Source organism: Sander lucioperca, chromosome 23 (genome assembly GCF_008315115.2).
Source record: "Sander lucioperca isolate FBNREF2018 chromosome 23, SLUC_FBN_1.2, whole genome shotgun sequence".
NCBI classification, from domain to species: domain Eukaryota; kingdom Metazoa; phylum Chordata; class Actinopteri; order Perciformes; family Percidae; genus Sander; species Sander lucioperca.
Genome location: NC_050195.1, coordinates 10607507 through 10633261, shown reverse-complemented (window position 1 = coordinate 10633261; position 25755 = coordinate 10607507). Strand labels below are relative to the sequence as shown.

The following is a 25755-nucleotide window of genomic DNA, read 5'->3' as shown; positions in this document are numbered from 1 at the left end:
CCACTAACACCAACTTTTTACCACTAGTTTTACACTTTTTACGGTCAATAAACTTCATTTATATGAAATTATATCTAACTTTTGAGTTAAAAAGCTAATATGAATTATTTTGACTAATAATTAACATCAGAGGAACGTTTGTTGATGGATTATAACAGACTGTTTTAAAACCATTTCAACTGTTTTTTTTTTTTTTTTTTGTTTTTTTTTTAAATGCTATAAAATTGAATAAAACACCCAAAATTCAATGAAAGTAGTGAACTGATCCTTCATTTTACTTGCGAAGAGCATTGTATGGAACCATCCATGTTGTATTTGGCAAATTAGGTTGAATGTAACCCAAATTTCTGATAAAGGAACTGGGTTAAGGACCTTTTTGGACTTTAAAGTGTAGACTTGCACAACTTGCAAATATGTTTTTAGTGAAGGCAAATGTGAAATTTTGTTTAAATCTATTGGCTATAGGCCTACGGGAAGCAACGGGACAGTAGGTTGAAAAAGGAGGAAAGCTATAAAAATAAATGAAAAAGCAGCCGGGACGTTGTTGTTTCCTCCTCTTCCTCACCTCACAGTGTTGTTGGCAGCGTCCGGGTCCCTCGCCGACACCGTCTTCACCACCGTCCCGATCTCAGCGTCCTCTGACAGCTCGATGAAGTACGCCACCGAGTCAAACAGCGGGGGCTCGTCCACGTCCTCCACGCTCACATGCACAATGGTGACGTCCTTGAAGGGCCCGCGGTGGCGGAAGGCCGGGTCCAGTTTGGTGTTGGCGCCCTCCACCTTCAGAGTATAACTGGGCTTGCTCTCAAAGTTCAGTGGCTGGAGGGGGAAGACACAGATAAGCATTATACAGAGGAAACCTTTCATGGTTATTAAAACTTTTGGTAACATTTTCCTTGAAGGTATCTACATAAGAGTGACATGACACTGTCATGAACACATGACACTGTCATGACACAGTCATGACACATGAACCCTAACTCTAACCCTAACTTGTCTTGAGAAAAACCGAATGACACTTACTAAAAGAAGCGTTATGTCATAAACGTTTATGACTTGTTTATAATGTTCATGACACGTTCATGACAGTGTCATGTCACTCTTATGTGGATACATTCAAGTAAAGTGTAACTAAACTTTTCCTGCAATTTGGCAGTAGTTTCAAACACAAGTTGACAGAATTCGGTTACACTTGAACATACATAAGAGTGACATGACACTGTCATGAACGTGTCACGAACATTATAAATAAGTCATAAACATTCATGACATAACGCTTCTGTCATTAAGTGTCATTCGGTTTTTGTCATGACAAGTTAGGGTTAGAGTTAGAGTTAGAGTTAGGGTTCATGTGTCATGACAGTGTCATGTCACTCTTATGTAGATATCTTCAAGTAAAGTGTTACCCAGAGTTCTCAGTTTAAATTTCCTTCAAGAAAATTTGTGCCAGTTTGATGTTAACCCTCTTCACCGGCGCGCCTGTTTGACAACACTCCGACTCAAAAAGTGATATTACAAAGTTTAATTTCAGACATTTTATTTGCTATTTTAGTCATATATTAACACTACTTTGTGAACCCAAAGACTTTGGTAAACTCATTTCGAGCACCGAAACAATTTGTCAACACTTTAAGTTAAGGTTTGTTTTCAAAAGAGATTTGAGGGAATTTTTCAGCATAAGCGCCAAATTATGTCTTTACACATTGCTCTAGAAACAAATTTGGGCATCACTATACTGAAAGCTGAGTTTGTTCTGAACATTTTCATATGAACACATGGGGATCAGTTATATGCAAATAACCTAAAAAGGTGAATTCTTTTTTTTTTTTTTTTAGCTTTACAAACCCAGGCCGTTACTCCTTCTTTAATGAAATCTACCATAAATCATGAGTTTTAATTGTCAAACATACATATTTGCAGCCTCAAAGTAAGATGAATGCATGAACAAATAATATAGAATCTGTGAAAGCATTTTATTAAAATAAGTTGTTAAAATGTTTTCTGATTTATAAGGGAATAATCGGGATCAACTTGCTATGACTTGTAAAACAGCTGAAAATAGATTTCTATATTCTGTGTACCCTTTTCACTGTGATGATGCCGAAAAGGTTGGTGGGGTCGGTGCTGATTTCAAAGGTGTCCCTCCCGTCTCCATCGATAATGCTGTACTTCATCTCAGCGTTGACCCCGATGTCCCTGTCCTTTGCCCAGATACGACCCACCACTGAACCCACCGGAGCCGACTCTGGGATGCTCATCTGATACAGCCCTGAGGAAATAAATGAGCAGGGTGATCATCCTGTCGTACCTTCTTTTTTTTTTACATATCCACTAGAGGGAGCCAAATATCTTCCATCACCTCTACGGCTGCTCTCCTCTCAAAATCAGAGAGCTTAGAATACATGGCTCCATAAACGCATCACAATTTGGTTATATACTGTCTCGTGGGTCGGCTTCAATTTCATCTACTGTTTAACCTCAAAGAAGAGTTGACAGCTGCCCAATTTGTGGCGCTCCCCGCAGTCCACGGTGAAATGCCTGCACATTGTGCATGACAGAGGGGGATCCCTGAAGATCTTCACAACCGATCAAAGTTCCATCGAAGTGATGGCGCTAATTGGTGGGGGAACCAGTGATGGAAGTGAAAGTGGGCGGGTGTTTTCTTTGTCTCGGAGTGAAGCCACCCACCGGGCTCGGAAGAGATGACCACAGACAGCTGAGACAACCCCTGACCTCAGGATGGCAGTAATGACAGGAGCAGGAATGGGGATAATCAAAGAGACAGCATGGGGCGACTGGTGGCTGGGAGGGGAGGGAGGGTGGGAGGCAGCCACGGGGTAAATGGTCAGGGACTGGTGGCCAGTGGACCGAAGGAGAAGGGCAGAGGGGCTAATGGCTTGGATACTGGAGAGAAATAGCTATAGCGGATAGATGTAGAGATGTGTGGTCAGAGGGGCTGATTCTCATCCTTACAACAACGGTAAACTCTCACTTTGGATATCAGCGTTCACACGTGGCCTACACATGCTGCAGTCTCGTGTAGCAGAACAAGGCAAGCATCAGCCCAGAGACAAAACAGCGTGTTGTTTTTTAAATAAAAGAGTATTTCCAGGTCATACAAAACTAGTCTCGCATTGCCAGACCTTCCTCCACAGCGCCACGGAGGACCATCTCCACTACACTGTTGAGAGAAAGTGTCTAAAACGTTAGAACTTCAGCTGTAAGAGTGTCAGGAGGGATTAGAGAAAGGTGATGTGGGTTCAGGTAGAGTAGGAAGTGAATCAGCAAGAAATATAAGAGAGAGAGAATAATAAGACGGTAGTGCAGTAAGGAGGAAACGTTCTCTCCGTCTCTTACTTTGGTCAAACATGGGCGGGTTGTCATTGACGTCGCCGAGCCTGATGTTGACAGTGGTGGTACCAGCGAGTCCCCCCAGCTGTCCGCCCATGTCCTTTGCCTGGATGACCACAGTGTAGTTTTCTCTGGTCTCCCGGTCCATGTCTGCCAGGGACACACGGACCATGCCTGAGGGGGGAGAGAGAGAGAGAGAGAGAGAGAAAGAGAGAGGGCGGGGGTACGAAAGGCCAAGAGGTGAATTGAAGTTCAGCTCCAGAGAGCTGGTGACACAGATTAGGGTCATGTGTCCACACGATGCTGTCCTGGAATGTCAGTGCTCTCAATGGAGCGAATAAGAGGCTGCATGAGTGATTTATAATTAAACATGTCATTCTATTCCATTAGTAATGATTTTAATCACATACAACTGAACCAGACAATATGGTTTAACCCCAACTTAACAGGCTGCAATAGAGAAGCAGCTAGATTTCTTTGCCCCACAAGAAGTGATAAATAGATACTTAAGGGGTAAAATATACTTGTGTTTTACTCTTGAACAAGTGTTATATGGGACATCAGCTGCATTAACTACTGTTATGTTTTGCATCTCTAAGATTTCCTGAATGTCATGTGTTTTATCACACCTTAAGCCCCTTTTTTGCCAAAGAAATTCACATTTTTTGCCCAACACACCACCCCTGTCGTTCCCATATAACGAACACACAAACAGCAGTCTCTGTGATGTCTTTGTCTCGGTGTTTAGGTTGGGTCTGGCTAGTCCACACAGCGTACTGGGATGGGAGACAAACGTATTGGCATTTCTTTAAACCAATCACAATCGTCTTGGGCGGCGCTAAGCACTGGACGGAGCCATGGTGCCGCTGCAAAATAGCCTCGGGAAGGAACTTGTTTTGGTGGAACATGTGTACGTTCAAAGGTTGTTTTAGTTGTGCGACAGAAAACTCAGATTGGACAGATAGTCTAGCTAGCTGCCTGGATTTACCCTGCAGAGATCTGAGGAGCAGTTAACCATAGTCCTCATAAATCCACCGGCGTTTAGAACGCCAACACAAAGAAAGAGGAAGGTAGCAGACATCCAGTCGAAATGAGGGCCATCCGGCCGAATTTCCAGCAGCACCTGAACAATCCCAGAAATGAAACGTCGTCTATATAGACTAAGACAAAAGTAACCTGGGACAAAATACGTTTCCCCCAAATGTGATTGAGAATGCAGTTTTATTGCATGGGAATGTAATTTTGTTAGAAGACAGGGCTTCACATCAAGTTATATCAAGTTATTAGGGCAATTATCTTGCTCCAGGACACTTTTTTTATTTTTAATTTCGGGATAAGATGTGATATTACGGGGTTAAAATAGCAGCATTTCTGCAGGTAAAACATTGATTATATATCAGTAATCGAGTTAACATGGTTTAGACTGCATGCATATATGCATGACAAAGGTACATGATTGCATCCAAAGGTTACAGCTTCTAAAAGACTAAATATGTCGGTATTTGTGGTTTGGACAGTTGATGATGTGTGAAATTCAGGCAGTTTAAGTGAAAACTGAACACTCTGAACACTAATCAGGTTATTGCAGTGGATGTAACCTGCATTAACCTGCTGCTTAACTTTCAAGGATGTGTGATTTCGCTTTGCCCTGTTGTCCGAAAATCAAACTGTTCCCGAACCCCGTGGGGAGGAGGGCCACAACATCATGGCCACCAACAAAACTCAGCAAAGATTGTTCTTGCTCGGGCTTTAACTTCTGGATATTCGGCAGCGTTGCCACAACAGACCGAATGGCTTCGCTCGCATCTTTCTCCGCCGCAACTCTAGCGCACAGCGTCAACTCTAGCGCACAGCCTCAACATCATCGTTCTCAGCCACTCCCTCTGTTCGCTGATTGGACAGCCAAAAGTTTGGCTAGAGAAAACCCAAGACTATACCGCGAACCCAGACGTAGTACTGAAGGGAAATGAAAATTGAGCATAAGTACGTAGGAGGGCGGAGTCAGGCTAGTCCGGATCCCACCTGTACACTTATTATCAACAGTCGATATATGGATACATTTGGTAATAATAGACAGTTTTCAGAATCCAACCAAAGTTTGTGCTGAGGAGTAAGAACAGGGAGTGCCTGTGTGGGTTTGAGCTATATGTGTTAAAGGATTTACATTGTGTTTGCACCAATAAAAGCCTCTGTGCGGTGCTTAAAGCCCAGTCAGGGAGGCTGATTGATTGCTGTAGAGCCACTTGTGTTCCACTGATGGATGGACCTACAGCAGCAGCAGTCTGACCGGCCGGCTGCTGATGGGCAGCGGAGTTTGAGAGGTTTGGCAACAGATGTCTGTGCTGACAAACAAGGAAATGAGGAAGCTGTGGTAAAGAATGGCCAGTGCCTCTCTGCTTTCAGGAATCTAATGGATAAGTGCTAGTTTGAGTTATGAATGCTGTAATGTGCTGCAGTTACATATTACAACTTGAGGAGTTTTGGCTCCTTTTTGTTTTGTATACTTTATTTTCATTGCTGCCATCTTGCTTGTGATATATTACACCGAAACATTACACCCATATGTGACCCGCTGATTATTTTATATTTAGTTTCTTCTAAATAAAAGTTTCAGTTATTCAGTGACCTCTTTCAAGAAAGAGTTCAGTTCAGGAAATACACTTCACTTTCACTTCACTTTCCTGCCGAGAGTTGGATGAGAAGATTGACGCCACTCACATGTATGTGCATTAAGTATGGAGCCAGAGACAGGAAGTGATTAGCATAGCTTAGCACAAAGACTGGAAGCAGGGGCAAACTGTTAGCTTGGCTTTTTTCATAGTTAAAAAACAGGTTAAACAAACAAGATACACCGTGTAAACTATTAAGATTTAGCACTGTTGGTAGACAGACAATTTTTTTTAAACTTTGGACAGAGCCAACCTGTTCCCCCTGCTTCCAGTATTTGAGCTAAGCTAATCACTTCCTCTCTATCGCCATACTTAGATCACTGGTGTCCCACTCCCCTCACTCCTGGACATTTACTAAACCCACCTCACCCGCAAAGCAACCAGCATTGTGGGTGACCTCAGCCACCCCTCAAACAGCCTCTTCAGCCTTTCTGCCATCTGGGAGAAGGTACCGGAGCATCCGATGGCGAACCGCTTCATTTCCCGGGCTGTCAAGAAGTTCAACGCCCTCCCCTCTGCCCCCAAGAACTCTGAACCCCCCCCCTCCCAATCAGGATCAGCACCGGCCACTTTATAATAAAGACATTCAGGAACTCTTCCTTTTTATATTGCACATTTCAATATCTTTATCTGTAGTTTTCTGTACTGTTCAATTGCACTATTTAGAATATATTACTGTATTGTCCATATTATCTTTTTAATTGTGTATATATAACGTATCTTTCTTTCTTTCTTCTTTCTGTATATATTTCTTATCTTTTTTTATATTATACTTGTATGTGTGAAACGTATTTTCAATTGCTCTGTATGTCTGGCACATATTGCAGAATTGACAATAAAGTTGACTTGACTTCCTGTCTTTATGGTAAGCTAGGCTAATTGCCTTAATATGATGTGAATCACAATAGCATTGTTTTCTAAATAAATGGCAGCAAAGTAAGGTATATTTGTTTTGTAGTTAACGGTACTAAAACATTCAAAATCATTGTCATGGCCAAATGGATCTATTTTTAAGGGTTTAACCCTCTGAAGACAAAAGATGCATCGGCGAGTCCAAGCGATGTTTGACAACACTCATATTCAAAATTGACTATTTTATTCATATATTATGCTACTTTTATGAACCCAAGACTTTTGTAAACTCATTTCAAGCACCAAAAAAAAATTTAGTCTGGGTATGTTTTCACAACAGATTTGAGAAATATTTCCGCTTAAGGGCCAAATTATCTCTTTATACGTTGCTCTGGAACAATTTTGGGTGACACTATACAGAAAGCTGAGTTTGTTCGGAATATTTTGATATGAAACACATAAGCATCAGGTTATATGCGAATACCTTAAAAACGTAAATTTAAGAAAATATGTAAAAATGACCTTAAAACCTCAGAGGGTTAACCTGCGAGCAGTTCCTTGAACCACTCAATCAGTTGTCTACGAGAGCCTGCCCGTCTCATTCTCTCCTTATTCTCAATTAGAGAAGTCACACTTTGAGTTTGGCACATTTTTTTTTATGTCGGGTGCCAGGCATATGAGTTATCGCAAGTTGCCACAAAAGCGACGTGTTTCAGACAAGTTTTCGGCAGTCTCGTAGCAACAACAGGAGCCATGCTGAGCTTCCCACATTCAGAGCCGGTTGGTATACACAGAGGCTTAAAGTGTGGGCTGCTGACATCCGACTGTGGAGCTTACGGCGTGATACAGTGTTAGAAACAAGGTGGGGAATTAGCAGTAGTTGTCAGCAGAGTGTTAGTAAATCCTGACTTGTCGGTGGTAGTTTTGTCGAATTTATCAGGTCATCTAACATCATTCATACTTATTACAAATTCATGTGGAGCTCATAAAATAGTAACAGTGGCTGCTGAAGTTTGAAATCCATCAGACACTACATGTAATGGATCAAAACGCCAGTTGCCGTGGTTACAGAGTGTTTTTTTTTTTTAGAAGGCAGCGTGTGTGAAGTCGTACCAGTCTTGGCGTCCACTGAGAAGTAAGGCTGGCCCTCCAGGATGCTGTAGACCACACGAGCGCTGTTGCCATACGTGGGGTCGTCGGCGTCTGTGGCGGTCAGCTGGATCACAGCTGTTCCTGGGTGAACATGGAGGCAAAGGTGAGGAGGAGAGGACAATATCAACGTATTGAAAAAAAGAAAAATTTCTGGGTGGCGTTTTTCCATCTGTGGCTGGAGCAGCTCCAGGTATTAACTATGCTTTACTTCAAAGTAACCACAAAACGTGGGTTTATGAATAGTACATGAAGCAGATGGTGGTGGGCCTGTAAGAACAAAGGATAACTCTGCTGGGCTATTATGTACTTTACGGCAAACACCGCAGACATGCACACAAAAGTTTAGTTTCAGTCTCCATCCATGTGTCTAACTTTCATCTCCACCTGCTTACCTATTAGGGCTGGGACGATATGCTTTTGTACCAATTCGATTCTTTCACGATTCATGGTTTGTATTGCAATTTTCATTTATTGCGATTCTAGAAGTATTGAGTATTGCGCTTTTCTTTTCCTTCTTTAAGAAAAACTAAAGTTGAATTACACACTTCTAGAGACAATATATCATGAGACATTTCTACAAATTGGTTTTCTAAAATGAATGCACATCATGTCAGTCTGACATTTAATTCATTTATAAAGCATTTCATAACATGTATTTTCAGCATTTTTTGCTTTCGGTCTGTTTTGCTGGAAAAAGATATGATGTAGTCGCTGTTGGCGGTACTGTATACACGGAAAATATTTAGGTGAATCATAAAAAAAAATTAATAGAAGATTTCGATTCTGGGGCGCCCTCGTAGCTCACCTGGTAGACTGTATCCCCCATGTAGAAAGGCTCAGTCCTTGCCAAAGTGGCCACGGGTCGGAATTGAACCCGTGGCCCTTTGCTTCCACTTTCCTGCCTAAATCTGTCCTATCAAATAAAGGCAATAAAAGCCCAAAAAAGTAATCCTTTAAAAAAAAATTAAAAATCGATTCTAGGTAAAAGAATTGATTTTAAAAATCGTCACAAAAAAATCACCATACATATGTTCTACTCTATTCCCCACCCCACCCCTATTACCTATGTTGGACATTTCGGGTACAGACGCCTGGTAGGGCCCATCCAGAAACCTTGGCTCGTTGTCGTTGATGTCCTGGATCTTGACGATGAACTCGGACTCGGGCTCCAGAGGCCTGTCTGTCAGGCGGTTGAGGGCCTGGGCACGGAGAGCGTACTGGGCCTTCACCTCCCGGTCCAGCCTCTGAATGGCGTGGATGTCCCCCGTACTGTCATCGATGGTGAAGGTGGTACCCGCGCCCTCGCCTGTCAGGATGTACTTAATCGAGCCGTCGCCTTTATCCATGTCTGAGTGGAGCTGCGGAGATGTTCACACAGAAAAATGTTTTATCCCACAATGCATATTCCCTCTAAACTTTCCACTTTTTATTTTAGAGACATCTCAAGGCTTTTGGAATAGGGCTGCATAATGAATCGTGGTTTATCGAAACCGCTATATGGACTAGTGGAATATCCAAATGGCAGGGGGCGCGCAATAATTGTTAAAGGCAAAATATGTGTCAAACCATTCTGAATTAAGCATTGTGGGGCTGCAGAGACATCCTGGCCTACAAATCCTATCCTACAGACTAAAGAAAAAAATCTTTGTTTGGTAAAGATCCTCGCAAAAATCACACTATTTTTTTTCAATTTTATCATTTCTCAATGAAAATGAGTATAATTATACCGGAATTATCATTCCCTCCAATATCGTGAATCATATCGCAATATCAGTCAAAATAGTCGCAGTTAGATATTTTCCTCAGCCCTATTTTGGAAGTAAAATGGGACAACTCAAAGTGTTCAAATCCTTTCCCAAACTGCTGGTGCCTTCATAATGAACAATTCAAAAGGGGTCTCAAACATCACGAATGCGTCAACAAAGCGTCCAGTAGGTGTAACAGTGAACCAACAAGTTGAACCAACAGGAATATAAAACGCATGGTGCAGTCCAAAAGTATTAGGACAGCTTGATTTTTGAGGACATTTAATTAGGTCACATCCCCTAATTTTAGAACAATGCAGCAGCACAGTGATCGGAAACATACAGACGAGACAACCAGTGGAACGTTCAAAGTCTATCACATCAGATCAGGTCCAAATTGTGTTGTGTAATACAGGCCCGGTAGAGCATAACACCAAGGGCCCTATTTTAACGATCTAAGCGCACGGTGTGAAGTGCATGGCGCAGGTGCGTTTAGGGCGTGTTCAAATTCACTTTTGCTAGTTTGACGGCGGAAAAAAGGGTCTGTGCGCCGGGCGCATGGTTCAAAAACTTAGTGTCTTCATTATTTCAGAGGTGTTTTGGGCGTAACATGCAATAAACCAATCAGAGTGTCAGCACCATTCCCTTTAAAAGCCAGGTGCGTTTGTACCTTGGCGCATTGCTATTATGATAACAGATTTGCACTGTAATATTTTTTGTTTGTGTGCTGCTGCGCGTCCCTTAGTGTAACAAGCATAGTGTGCGTGCACTGTGTGTAAGCCTGGGCGTATTTTACTAATGCGCTGTTAAAATAAAAAGGAAATGCTGCGCTCTTGACTTTAGACCAGGTTTTTGCTGGTCAATGGCGCGATCACTTCCCGCTGTAGCAATACGCCAAGAATTCATCTGAACACATCTCACTGTAAGACCAGCACGCCCATGGACGCAAAAATGGGCGCAGGTGCATTTGCTATTTAAACGACGTGGGCGCTGGACGGTCTTAAAATAGCAAAGACACTTGCGTCGGGCTTTGCGTCGGGCTTTGCGTCGGGCTTTGCACCGCGCTGCGCCGGCTGCAAGTGTCTGCTGATTCCTGTAGTCGGTCAACAAAAGATGAATCTACAATTGTATTTGACAACAGAAATGCAAAGCAGTATTTGTTTGCAGTGTCTTCAGTGTGAGGCTGCTGCTTTTCTGTGATTTATATCGTTGTCAATTGAATATCTTTGGACGGTTGGTTAGGAAAAATAAGAAATTTGAAGACATCGGAAAGCTACATGACGGGTTAATTATTATGGAAATAATAACTGTCTAATGACTTTCTGTACCCCAATACTGGGGGTATAAAACAGGCTACAATTCCTACTTCCTGACCATCTGATGTGGATATAAATAACCTCAAATTAAAGCTGAGAGTCACCACTAGCCTCCATATAGCAACTGTTTCAATTAACTGTGCTGGAGTACAGAACAAACACAATATGTCTGAGCCCTAATACTCTCTATTCAATCAACATGCTACAATCCAGAATTGCTATTTCAAAGTTAAATTCCTTTTCAATGTAATGTCTATTTTTTTTCTTTTCAGTCTATCTGCTAAATTGCACAAAAGTACAAATGCATGACAATATTGTCAACATAGGATTCATTATTGAAACATGACTCCTTATTGAACCAGTGAGTAAATGAATAACTCTAGACCTCCAGGGGTGGTGTGTGTTTATATGCAGGCCTTAGCACCATAGCTGTAAGTAGACATCTAATCACAGCATACAGCCTTGTTTGTTGCCATGGGCCCTGCGGTGCAATCAGAAGCCTTTTGTGGCCTGTAAGTGCAAATGGCAGCCTGTTGATGTGCAATCACTCCTTACTCTGTACTTAAAGGGTCTCTGCATATGATGAGTACTACTACCATCACACTGGAAGCGCAAAATTAAATGCCCCTCTTGACATCTGTCTGGTATATAATCAGCAGAGGTGCGCACAGCACTGATACCTCCCCCCGGCTGACTCTAAAAACACTTTTTGAAGACCCTGGCTTTGGCCTTTTTTCATCGTCTGGAGGCCACTAAGTGAAATGACCAAGCTGAGGTCGTCGAACTGCTAAAAGTTTGCAGCTACAGCACTCATTGTTGTTGTTATGCCGGTTGCCAGTTCAGCAGCAATCTTTTACAATATCCTTCGCTCTCCGAGCAGCCAGACAATACGTCTTTTTCCTATCTCTTAGGACAACGTGCCCACCTGCACTGTCTCTTGAAAAAGTGCCGCTCAGCCGAGCTCGGCCCAGAATATATTTTTTAATCAACACCCCATTGTTGGCTTCAGCCGCGTGTCTCGTGGCGATATATCTCGGGCCAGTGCCTTCCCTCTCCTCCTCATCCGCCTTCTCCTGCACTGATCTTTCCTCTCCGCTCAAACCTATGAAAAGAATTTGACACTCAGGCTATCAATTACCTGCTCCGCCTCAGCCCCGGCCCGAAGCCCAAAACATCCGACATCCCCACGCCTCTGAATACTAAGCTGCTCAACAGAGGAGTGGCAAGGTAAGCAGAGCTGAGTAAAAAAAAAAAAAAAAACACCTACAGCACATTCTTCTCCTGCTTTGTCACATGCTACAATGCCTTCCTGCCATGAGCAGCTCACTGGGAAGCAGATGGGCTTGTTAGAATCACTTATTTCATTCAGTTTGAAAAAAATGTGAAGTGAAGAAAACTGTAAATGGAAAAGAAGAAGATGGAAGTGAATGCTACAGCACCTGTTAGCAGATACAGTTCTTTATGCTACAGCACTTGTGGTACCCTCTCAGGACTTGTTACTCTTCTATCTTGTCGGCTGTGGTGAACATGACTTTTTGGAATCCGGATTTTTCCCCGGTATTCCCGAGCGGTGGAGGGGAAGTTATTCCAGAACACTAATTAGCCAGGTTTGCATAATTTCCAAAGGGACTTTTTCGAAGCATGAGTGGGGCAGTGTTTTGAAAGTTGACGAGGACTACTGAAGCAACGGCAAATTCAATCAAAGGTCTGGAATCTGTTTTTAAGATCAGGGCAGCACATTTTTTTGGGAGAGTATTTAATGCCTCCATGTACAGGCAACAGGGAGATCTCCCATCCAAGTTTTGACAGAATGCTCTGCAGGAATTCATTTACTTAAGTTCCATTTTCAATTCGCTATCTGAACCAAAAAACATAACCTACTTGGCGGAGGTAATTACGCGTTATTATGAATCCCACTTGGTTTCTTGGCAAGACCCGCCCTGGGTAGCAGCCCGATTGGTTGAGGTTAGGCATTGACCTCGAGTGGTTAACGTCAGGACCATTGGTCAGGGGACAGGATCTGGAAAAATTGGGTTCCAATACCTTGCGCAAGCATGGATGCCTGGCCAATTCTAGCGCTTGAATGCTACTAAGGCGGGTCCTGCCAAGAAACCACGTGGGATTCATAATAGGGTGCAAACATTGTTCATATTACATAGCCATATTAATTCTGCTCTTATAACACAGCAATATATTTCTTGTCCTGTCTATGCACCACCTGTCTATACTTTGTATATCATATTGCACTTTTCTGCTTTTTTTGCACTTCTGGTTAGACGCAAACTGCATTTTGTTGTCTTTGTACTTGTACTCTCGCACAATGACAATAAAGTTAAATCTAATCTAAGAAATCCGACAAAATATCATATGAAGTGCAATACCTCATTGTTTCATCAATGCTGAAAGGTGCCACTGACAATATTTCATCTGCATTTTACTCAATTTAATGTTCATCTACTGTGTAGCTAGAAAACCAGAGCAAATTAATGTAACTCATTTAGTGACAACAACAGTACTGGAATACTTAAAATGAATAATTTTCTAAAATAATCATTCTTCAAAAGTGACAGTTTTCCGCTTATGGTGATAATGAAAAAGTAATAAGATTAAAAAGGAAACATATTATGTCATTATACTGCTGAGCACGACAACAGGATGAAAGAATATTTTCTTTCATTTTTGCAGGCTTATAAAGCTTCACCAAAAGCCACTTTTTCTTTTAGCGATGTAATGGATATTTCATTGCAGTTTGCAAGATTGTTGTGTCTCCTTGCTGATGATGACTGGTCTTACAACTATTGATCAAATGTTCAATTCGCTTTAGCAACTGAGCGATCAAAGTGCTCCTTTGTGAGTATCCAGCGTCTGCTCTTTTCAGAGCATGTCAGTTGTGTTGCAGACGTGCCGTCCAGTTCTGTGAGGTGGGGGGGGGGGGCGACCCGACTGAGTGAAGCCTCGGTTCGAGTCAATTAACTCAATCACTGCTCTCTGGCTCTGGTTCAAAGTGGACAGAGGAGAGGCTGTCTTAGTATGGGCGCAGTGCATCCAGGGATTAAATTGGAAATTTTATTTATTTATTTATTTTTTGCAGTGGTTGAAGTTTGCCTCTGCCCACCCGTGATCTTCTTCTTTGCGTTCATGCGCTCGGCTCTAGCCGAGTAGCAGATGACCTCCAGGCTGCTTAGCTCCCCTAAAGATCTCTTAGTTTGTCGTGTTTGAAAGTTACTGGTTGAAATCTCTTTTGAAATGCCTACACTGAGGCACCCTTATGTACACCAAGTGGAAAGGTGATGCATTAAAAGCTGCTCCCCTACCAGCGCAGAAAACTCTACGCTATCAACCCGTTCTCACTCCCAACTCTCCCAATACGTTTGGTCAGTGGCTCTCATCGTCAGATACAACACAAAAATCACCCTTTAGCGTCTGTATGGAACGCACCGAGCAGAGCAGGAGCTCAACCGCGGCGCTGTAAGATGACCACGTATGAAGAGCGACAACGATAGCGAGTATTGTGAAAGACCGAAAATCCACTTAAGGAAGGTTGGTTGGAGACCTAGGTTTGTCCCCCGTTCTTGTCCCCCGTGTCACTGAAACGTACGTTTTGACCCAAAGCTTCAAAAAGCGACGCCAAGAGTTCCGACCAAACACGTCTAAGGCGATATTTACATTACCGCAGAAATTTTAAAACACTTCTGACCACGCTTTGGTTTGGAATCTGCGGGGTCGTGTTGCAGTCTCAACGGTCGCAAACGGAGACCTTTGGCAACATCAACACAGACGCCAATGTTTCGCTGCCTGTTTGGGTCATGACGTCTTGTTCTCTGAGACTAAGCTACTAACGTTGCCATGGCAACTACCAGCTACGGGCAGAGTATACATGCTGCCTCCTGTTTATGCCCAGTATACGAGAATGTTTGTGAGATATGCGGTTTGGGTGTGTCAGTTTAATCGGAGGTTAGTTCTTCTACTGGAGCTAAAAACACTTGTGTGCATCGAGATTGGTTTTGGCTCAAAACTCTGCTTAAAAACCAAAATGTAGCCTAAATATGACGCCAAAAGGCTAGACCGTAAAGGAGACTTTTTCCGTCGGTAACAAACACCAAAGGCACCTGACCAAGCATCGCTTTTTGACGCCTTGGGAGTGAGAATGTGTTACACATTTTCTGTGCACATATGTCTGCATGTTCATACAGTACAGCATATAGGCAACACTGACCTTTCCAATATAAAGTGGTTCCAGTCCAGTGTACTCCTCCAGGACAAAGAACTGGTTCCACACCCAGCCTCTCTTCACCCTCTGCAGCAGTGCTGAGCTGCCTGCAGATTCGGGTTTTCCCAGAAGGCCGTGGGGCAGAAGGGCCAAAATGCAGAGGGCCACAGGGAGCAAGGCGCTGGCAACTGCTGGAAAATGTAATCGGTCTCCCATTGTCAAGCACAGAGTAGTATTTATAAAGACTGTTTTCTTCTTTCTTCACAAGTGCAGTTGTTTCCAGGTGCTACTGTTGGCGTCCTGGAAGAGAAAAGAAGAAGACAGATTAGTCTCAGATGTATGTCCTTTTGGACACCGTCATCCTTTTGTCGCATAGTGAGCCCCAGTCTGTGTTGCACTGTGGGATACCTGCACATATTCCCAGTCTTTTCTTCTGCCTTCATATTGGCCCTCTACTGCTGAGTTTTTGTTCAGTTATAATGAGTCTAATCGCCTCTGAATAAGCGGGCTCTTCCTATGCTGCCACTGAGGCCACATGGAGGAGGTTATATCAGAGAAGACAGCAACGGGATCAATAGGTATGCTACAAAACATTCATGTCATGCTGCTACTTACTTGTCGATGAGACATTCAGAGAGACGGACTTGTTCGATTTTAGTTAGATAATTGGTGGTAGGGGGGACCACCAATTATCTAACTAAAATCGAACGAGTCCGTCTCTCTGTATGTCTCATCGACTTCACACCTGGACGGTGGATTGCTCAGGACCCAAGGGCAGTGTCGAGTGTGAGCTCTTGAGATCTACGTCATGTTAAGTGTAATTAGAGGGGACCCCTAACTGTTACACCGCCAAATGGCATGCTAGTTACCACTTACTCTCCGTCCCCTGCTATAATTCATCCAAGAACAGATGAAGAAAGAGAGACCGGAGATGTGACATTGTAGCAAATATTTCAAGCATCACCGATGTAATGATATAGAATGAACACTTTTGTTACCGCAAATAGCCTGGTCCCAACTAGCTAGCTGTTACCAAATGACGCATATACTCTAGCATTGCTAGGGGACACAATTGTGTCAGTGCAGATGCATTGCGCGGTGTCGAGTGTGAAGTTATTTGAGAAAGCTGCAAGCATCCATACCGGAGGCCAAGAAATAGGCTCGACCCGAACAGGCACTGCACAATAAAGAAGAAGACTGGTGATGTAGTTGGTTGTATGTCACTGTAAAGTCCCCAGTGAGGCAGTTAGCTTAGGTTGGAATAATTTGTGGTTTTACTAGGAGTTACGTGCAGCCACAACGACCCGGGAATCTTGTCGCCACCATTGGTTAGCTTTAAAAGTGTTAATAGGCGTATTTTTAAACTTTAGAGACATCCAAGGTCTACCCCCTGCTTCCAGTCTTTATGCTAAGCTAGGCTAATAACCTATAACCTCCATATTTATCACAGACATAAGTGTCATATCAATCTTCTTATCAAACCTTTCGCAAGAAAGCAAATAAGTATAATTCCAAAAATGTTGATTATTTCCTAGGTATATACGTGACAAAATCATGCATCAATTCACATTTCCTGTTATTGAAATTCAAGAAATTTCCCTCAAACTTTGTCATGGAAACATAACCGTTACATAATGTTACTTTTCGGAGCCCACAGGAGAAAACCAAAATGATTGCGCACTTTGAAACCAGCAGCTTCAGACTCTTTCCCCTACAGCTCGGGACAATCAGGCAGTTCACAAAAAGAAAAAGGAAAAAGTGAAATCACAGTCTTTTCCTTCCTTCCTTCCTTCCTTCCTCCTGTTCCTGTCATGAGAGGCAAGCTCTTTCACACCTCCTGTAAAAGGCCCGGGGGTGCGATGTTCTGAGATTGTAGTGTTTCTATTAACACCCTCACTCACACCATGTTCTACAAGTTCCCTTCAGCTGTGCACACCGCTCATTACAAGTTTTTTCTTTTTCTCTATATTTCAGGTCTTTGAAGGCCTCAATGGGATTTCCTAGATGTTGGATTTCATGCCTCTAAATACTATCTCCCACTGCATTGCTCGTTTTAATACGAACATCATAAGAATCTTTAAGTTCAGCGAGGTCAAGTCCGAGAATTTCTTACAAGAGATGCTTTTTGAGGTTACTCATCGATCGGAGCTAATCAATACCTTTTCACATGCAGCACATGGCACCTACGCTGCCTCTTTCCATCTGCATCTTGTTTTTATGTATTAGGAAGACGGCTGCATCTGCCCGCTCCTTCATTAACAAGCTCGGGGGGCAAAATAGGCGGATTAATGGTGAAAAGGCAGCAAAAATGCAAAAAAAGAGTGTGGGGTGGGAAGTTAAAGAAAAGCAGAGAGGCTGTTAGCAGGGGGAGGAGGAAAGTTTGGGGCTGGAAATAAAAAAGCAGCGGAAGAAAGAGAGACTCATGGGCTGACTCCATTATGTTTTGTAAGAGAGAGAGAAAGAGGGCATTGTGCCGCTGTAGACTCTCTCTGAATCGCCAAACTCAGTTAATCATTGTTGAAGAGGCACAAAAGGCAGCGAAGGGTGGGGGGCGTGGCTGCATTGTCAGTGGGAGGCTGGGCCGAGTGTGTGTGCGTGTGTGTGTGTGTGTGTGTGTGTCGTCTCTGCTGCTTGGCAGGACGGGTGACACTTGACCTCGCTGCTCCCTTCTTTTCTGTCCATTCAAGCTGCCTGGTTGCCATTATGAAGTCAAATTAGCTCCCTGTTCTCCTGATCTCCCCTCTCAGCTCCGCCCCTCCAAAGGTCACAGCTTGCACCCGAGCATTTTGCTCCATTTTGTCGTCCCTAATGAGGTGACATGCTACGCGATTGTGTTGGCAAAACATTTCACACATCTTTCTTATGGCACCTCACTTGTTTAAAGAGAAAGCAGCTGGCGTTTGCCACACAAGCTGTGAATGGACGGGACAGGGGGAGACGGAGGGATGAGGAGCGAGGTGGAGGGTGGAGGAGCAATCATATGACTAAGCTTAAGGCCAAGACTTAAGGTATTTTCCCACTCGGCTGAAACTTTCTTCTCAGTTGAAAATCAGTCTTTGTATTCAAAAGAAAATCACACATTTTCGAGTTGTTAGTGTGACAACGGTAAAAGAGAAAATTAAGTCAAAAGAAGAAAAAGGAACATCTGATTTTTTACGTTTTTGTTTTGAAAAAAGCAAGAGACCGTCTGAAAGGAAAGGTGTTTGCTTGAGAGGGAAGAAGGGATTGAGTGACAGCGGAAGAGACAACGATTGTCAGGGGGAGCAGCTGGTGTGACAAAATGATGGGCCATATTGTTGTATCATCTTAATCCAAGTCCACCTGCTGCTCCATTAACTGCAGACTACATCAAACTGCTGCTACAGCAGCGAGACAGGCGTTTTCTTCCAATGGAGGAAAACAAACCCGCAAACAACTGCTACAGTATGGCCGACTGACCGCCACTGGGCTGAAACGGCATGCATAATCTCACTAACTCCACCTGTTCAAATGAATGAGTTGGTAATGCCCAAATTCACCCAAAAACATTCTGTTCCTGTATAATATAATAACCAGGGCTTTAAACGAACATGGTTGATCCCCAGCCAACCTGGCTAGTAGATTCTTAAAGTTACCAGCCAATCAGATTTTCCAGTAGCCAAATGTTTGTTTTTGTTTTTCCCCTAACTAACTTTACTACTTTTAGTTTCAGCTCCTCTGGTTTGTTTCGCACCGTTCCATTAGTCTTCTCCGTTTCAGCGTAGCTCGTAGCTAGGCACGTAGCCGACGGTTGTACGACACGTCACGACATAGTGTTCATGGGAAATGTAGGATTAGTGCTAAAAGCAGTGTTGCCAGATAAGGGTTACGTTTCCAAGCCCAAAACGCACAAAATCGCCCAAATTTCTTGGCAGAAAACAGACCAATCTGGCAACGCCGACTTGTCACATCGATTCAAACAGAGGCTGTATCATTTGCTTAATTTATCAACGGCCAAATTGGCAAATAACTTTACAATGTTACCCGCCAAAGATCACTTTTACCCACAGTTGGCGGATGTCTATTTGAAGCCCTGATAATAATTTAAGGAAACACTCTTGGATTGGATCTTTATTGAAACGTAAAAAGTTGGACCAAACATTGGTTGCTTTGGTTGCCTTGCTCTTTAGACGGTTCCTGATTCAAATCATGCAATCATTTTGACAATTTTAGACTTTGATTTTGGTGCTTGTGTTCAGGTAAATTTAAACATGAATGCGTTTGAGAAGCTTGGTTTATTTAGTTAATTTAAACAAGATTAAACAAAATCCCTCAAAGTAAGGTATTGAAAAAGTATTGGGTTTGGTACTGGTAGCAAAACAAGGCATCTGCAGCACTACCCAGCCTGCAAAAAAAATTTGATGTAAACTGTTACCTTGTAAACGTTTTTGGTAACTTAATAAAAGATAAGTAATATCCACACAAAAATGCCCCACATTACCTAGTTTCAGCTCCTCAAAGGTAAAGATTTGCAGCTTTTCTTTGTCTTATTTTAGAAATTTGGGTTTTGGACTGATGGTTGGACAAAAAAATAAAAATATGTCAATTACTTTTTGGAACCCAGTGATTAATTGATTAGGGAGAATAATCGTCAGTTCCAGTCCTAATGTTATCAGAAACCTCACCCAGACATAGTGAGGTTGCCAAGGGCCGACTCAGTGTGTGGTACATTAGCATGGGTTCGCCCTGTTTAAGTGCTATGTGGAGCATTAGTAAGTGTTAATTTCACAGTGGCCATGTCTGTGCTCCACTCACCTCGGCTCTAAAAAGAGGCCTCCCAGTATGAGGAAAAGATCCTTTTTAAAACTGGGTGGACCCATGAAAAAGGGTTCCACCCACCCCGGCAGGCCAAAACGTCACGGCCAATTTGTTAACCACAATTGATTTTGCACGGTGGATACCACCGCGAAGGCTATGTATATCTCCGACCCAGGCGAGAGGCAGCATCAATGCACTTTGACATTTTTTATTTATTTTTTAGATGCAGAAGCGCCGGAATGTGAAAATGTCTTTCAATAAGCTGAGTACAATAAGCCGAGCGGGTGCTGTTGCAAAAATGTCGAAGCGTTTTCTGAAATGCAAAATTTAATTTAATTTGCTGGGCCGAGTGCTGAGCGTGGCGAGCCACATTCCTCAACCAAGCGTAGTTTTATAATTTCTGAATGTTTGTTTACTCATTTACATGTAATTAAATTCTGCTGGTGCACTTAGTTTTAATACTCGGGCCTTTCCCACTTTATGGACTCTGGTAGGGTGTGTGTGTGTGTGTGTGTGTGTGTGTGTGTGTGTGTGTTCTTTAACTATTTTCGTGGGGTCCAAAAACTGGGAATACAGTATACTTGTGGGGTCCAGACAGCTTTGTGGGGCCAAAATGCTGGACCCCACAAGTTTAAAGGGCTGTTTGAGGGTTAAGACTTGGTTTTAGGATTAGGGTTAGAATTAGGTTATGGTTAGGGTGAGGGTAAGGGTTAAGGTTAGGTATTTAGTGGTGATGGTTAAGGTTAGGGTAAGGGGCTAGGAAATGCATTATGTCAATGATGGGTCCCCACAAAGATAGTGACACGCTGTGTGTGTGTGTGTGTGTCGGTGTATAAATAAGGAATAAAATGACCAGGTCTTCTGGTTTCTAAAGCAAATGGTGTATACAGCGTCAGCGCCTGCAGCAGAGACCCAGTTTCCTCAGCCGGCTCTCGGGGAGAGATGGCAGCCTTCAATGGCAGCCTCAGGGCGGTGTGTATTCTGGCCAAACTCTCGTTCACACAGTTGTTTGTGTGTGGGTATGAATATGAGTTCTCTGTGGATGCACAGCATGACTATATATATATATATATATATATATATATATATATATATATATATATATATATATATATATATATATATATATATATATATAGTGTGTGTGTCTGTGCTACCCTCTCTTCATCCTCATTTTTCTAACCCTGTCCCCCCTCAGGACAGAGACGCTGGCATGGGGCAGACTTTGAACCTGCTTCTGTCGCGCTCTCTAATTGTGGGGATGCTCCCCAGGCCTCGGCATGTGCAGCTGTGTGCGCCGCCACCGCTGTGCCGTGACGAGCGCCTCGTTCCCTGCGGCCTGTTTGACTGTAAGGTGTTTTTAATTACTCGTCCCTCCCTCCACTCTCTAGCTGCCTTTTGTGTGCTGGGTGCGCTTCAGAAGTTTGTTCAACCCTCTTGATACTTCTGTACCCTACATTTTGTTTTTATATATCCCTCCTCCTATTCTGTCTTTTTCAACATCTGCGTTATTGTATCATTCCAACTCCTGCACTTATTTTTAGGTTTCTAATCCTTTTTTTTCCCCCCCCTTCCCCTTCCCTTCCCCGATGCATATTTAGTTCATTCATCGCTCGGCGGAGGCCTTAAAAGGAGCCTTGTCATTTATGGAGAAATTAAATCACACAAACTGGCATTCATCCCAGCCACTGGTGCATGGGAATGATGTCACCGTGCATCAGCATCATCTGGAAAAAGTTTGCAATCAGTGTCACTCCGCCGCAAGTTAAACAGCGGTGTCCTGGGGACAGATCCTTTCTAATTAATATCGAACTATCTCTTTTTGAATTTCGGGGGTTTTGTCTAGAAGGAGAATTGGATGCTCAGTTTTCATCCACCACGTGGCTGCAGCTGGAGACTCCTCTCCTCTTATGTGACGATTTCCTGTACATCTTTCAGCCTTCACCGCCTCTTGCTGACACTGATAATGGCAAGAAAAGTCTGGCTACCCCGGCGACAGCACACACATCCCTATCTAGTGTCTTATTTGTCAGCTGGAGCTTACAAGACAGGCGAAAGCTTAATGGGTTTTTTTATTTAAAAAAAAACGAATCTGTTCTCATCTTGAGAAACTAGAACCATGGCTGAGGAAAGAGGTCTGAATGGCAAACAGAGGTGTGTAAAAAGCAGATAGTCATTCCTCTCCTTCAGCATGACTTGTTTGAAGAAGCGACAGTGCAGACGTGCTGGGAATTGGAGCCACGCTTTTGAGTCTGAGCTCGTGTTCACAAGTTTTTGTGCCACCAAACCCCCCCTCTCGGCTGAGGCTCTCCAAATATTCCCCGCGACCTACTTTTGACAATGCAATACATTTGTTCCAGAAAACCTTGTTTGTCAATTAGCACACACACACACACACACACACACACACACACACACACAAAAAGAACTATTGATTCAGTGCAGTAATGACATGGTGCTCCCACCTCGTGTCTTATTCGTCTCAGCACTCTCCATCTGCAGAGAGTTTCAACGCTCAGTTACAGCTGACAAATCCCCAGTCACCCCTAAATCATCCTCAGCGTTCACTGTTTACAGCTTGAAAAGTCCTATTGGCATTTCTCGTTTGCACTACTGTGTTTCAAAACATGACCGAGGATTATTTTCTCTTATTTTATGCAAGCAAAAATTCCAAGCCTTACCTTTTTTTTTTTCCTTTTCAACTTTATTCCTCTTTCTCAGTCCTTCTTCTGTGGAAAATGAGTTTTTCTTCTCCCCTTATCTCTTTGTGCTTATTTTCCCTGCACGCTCCCTAAATTTCCCTTAAAAGTGGTGAAAGCTACTGCCTGCAGTGCATCAGTTTCCATAAAGTCACCTTGAGTCCATACTCTCTCTCACTGTCCTCTTTTGTAAAGTTTCTCTCCATCTATATAAAAGTATACATATATATATCTTCTCTTTGCTGCCTCTCCTCTTGACACCGCTGCTTTCTGCCTCTCATAGCTGGCTGCACACTCTCATCCCTGGTGTTGCCTATCTGGAGACCCAATCACTTTAAAGCACCAATTACCCCTCTCTTTACAATCAGTGGGACGGCCTCCCCCTGGCTCCAGTGGAATCCAGCCATCTACAAGCTCAAGCATGGGAAGGAGCAAAGGACAAAAAAAGAGGTGGAGAAAGAAGGCGAAGAGGAGGGGAGAGAGAGAGTCGTAGGGGGGTAGATTGACAGCAGGATAGGGGTGGAATTACAGCGAGTGGGGGGTGGAAATCAAAGAAGTGGAGTGAAATCAGGGAAGCAACAGGGATGGAGGACTGAGAAGAGGGAGATGTGCTGGCAGTGGAGGGATGTGCTACTGCACGCACCTCAAAAAGCATTTCATCTCAGGGTATTTGCAAGTGAAAAAAGTGACCAGCAAGGGGTGGGGGACTCAGGAGTGTGTGTGTGGAGATTGCCGGCGAGTGCAGGGTCCTTGGATCACTGACAAGCGAAGTAGAAAACGCAAAGGATGAAGGGTGAAAAAAAGAAAGAAAGGGAAAAAAATCACCTTCTCTTTCACGGCAGCAAACCTGCACTAATGCATTTTAATGAGTCAGTGTTGTACACGGCTGGATCGGTAGAGGGCTTTTATGGGCATAAAAGATGAAGCTTTAAACTGCATTATATTCCGCCGCTTGCCCAGTCGGAGTCAAAGCAATTAGTTTTCCAAATTGGCAAAAAGATCCTGAAAAATTAGGCGCAAGCCAGTACACACAAAAAGTGCAGCGCAAGATTAGTCATGGTCACGGAGATCTGATCCCTGTTTAGCACAGAGCGGAGGAAATAGCAGTGTTTCATTTAAGCAATCACGGAATTAATGCGGCAAAAAGAGGTTTTCAGAGTTCAGTTTCTTGCATATTTCTTCTCATGAGGAAAAGGACTGGGGAAGCGAAATCATATTGGAGATGAACTCAACCGTGTTTAAACAGAAATGAGAATATATTACACAGAAACAAGAAGTGTTCTAGGCTGCTGCGCGGGTAACTTGCTTAGTTTCTTTTCATGACATAGTCTGAGCTGTTTTCATAGTATATGGATAGACAAAGTAAAGCGATGGAGCTCCAGATATCAGCAAGCAAACTTTTAAGCTTCCCCACTTTTCATAGCCAATTGGGACGACTTTGCTCTTTCCTCCCCGCCCCACTCGACAGCCCTTTGACGCTACTTAATCTTCCTGACAGAGTAATTTGGTGCGTTGTCCAGCTCTAAAAATACAGATGAAGGCTGTTGTCACCTACCGAGCCAGATGGTCAAAAGGTTGTACTTCTCCATTGGTTCAATATGTTTTTTTCTTTCTCCCACTCTGTCCCTTTCAATATGTCTTCTTTCTCATTTGGCAGGTCATTCTTCTTCACCACTGCCTCCCCCCTCCGTTCCCCGCTGCCCTCTCCATCGCCTTTGTCTCTTTGAAGACCTGACTGGTTAGCGCCCCAACCAATCTCAGTCAGCAAATGCTTGACTGCAACCCCAGAAAAAAAGTCAGGGGCTCACTCTTTGTTGGGGCGGGCCACTGAGAGGGTGGCATTCAAGCCCATTGAACAGCACCTTCCATCACTGTGGCAGAGCTGGGGATAATAATTGGCAGAACAAATTGAACCTATAGGGCTTTTGGAAGGGCCTCTGTCTGTTCTTAAGGTCTGTTACGGTGGTAGACGTCTGGAAAACAAGTCCCTCTGGGTCCCTTCACAAAGGCCCAGATCGGCCATGGAAATAGATTGGATACAGTTATGTTCTGCATGTTGCTGGACTTTGGCTTTGTGATAATGTGCAGGATGTTATAAGGACACGGTGCTTTCACGCAGCAGATCAAGTACGCCTACTCTTAAAGTTGAGGGCTGTGGGTTTATAAAGGCCGTGACTTGTTCTGTCACCTCCAGAGTACCTTTTATCAACACTTACAAACTGTTCAGTTCTTTCAATTTGGAAAACAGATTTCATGGCTGTTAGTTACATTTCCTCTCTGGACAAGTATCCTCTAAATTACCATTTGGTTAACACTCCATTTTCATTTCATTTTCATTTCTCATCTTACATTATTGTCCTATTAGCAGATTTTCCCCCTTTAAGCCATCATTTGTGAATTTAGTATCTGCCTGCTGTGATATCATTTTCAGTGGACACATGTTGCGTATAAGTATAAAGAGAATGTCAATTCTGTTTAAGACAATTTGTTGGTCTGTCTGGTCTCCTGATATAGGGAAATAATAGACAATGTAGAGTCAAAGTTTCTACAACGCTTTAAAACACCATCACCTATTGTTCTCTATGTAAGCCCACACGCTGGCAGCGTTCTGTACAGTATCACGGCTTGATTGCTATTTGTTCAATTAACCTTGGAGTGTATAAATGTCCCATTCCAATAACCCATTAGACACAGAACAGAAAATCATTACAATTGAGAAGCTGGAACGAGAGAAGGATTAACTGATGATCAAAATATTTGCACTAAATTAAGAAATATAATAAATCAGTAATTTCCCAGTTTGGGATTAATAAAGTCCATCTATCAAAGTTTTCTGTCAATCAGCGTATCGCTTGCTTGCCTGCAACCTGTTACATTCTGTCAATCAACTCATCGATTGACTGACTAATTCAGCTTTACTGTAATGCACAAAAGGTTTAAATCAATAAGGGTTAAATGTTCGTCCGGTTCGGGGAGAAGTTGGCT

At 43.1% G+C, this 25755-nt stretch overlaps 1 protein-coding gene across 2 annotated transcripts in view; it reads right to left on the bottom strand.

Annotated features, from left to right (window-relative positions):
* The window catches only part of LOC116040054 (cadherin-20-like), a 94599-nt gene that overhangs the window by 14928 nt on the left and 53916 nt on the right, over window positions 1–25755 (bottom strand). The window contains exons 2-8 of one of the 2 annotated variants that reach the window (XM_035998264.1): window positions 15545–15595; window positions 15302–15514; window positions 9088–9382; window positions 7986–8105; window positions 3358–3525; window positions 2082–2269; window positions 566–819 (exon numbers count right to left, since the gene is read on the bottom strand). In XM_035998264.1, coding sequence (XP_035854157.1) covers window positions 566–819; window positions 2082–2269; window positions 3358–3525; window positions 7986–8105; window positions 9088–9382; window positions 15302–15511 — 1235 coding nt within the window. In that variant the 5' untranslated portion in view covers window positions 15512–15514; window positions 15545–15595. Of the gene's footprint in view, window positions 1–565; window positions 820–2081; window positions 2270–3357; window positions 3526–7985; window positions 8106–9087; window positions 9383–15301; window positions 15596–25755 lie in introns of both variants that reach the window. The other variant, XM_031285289.2, reaches the window with a different exon arrangement.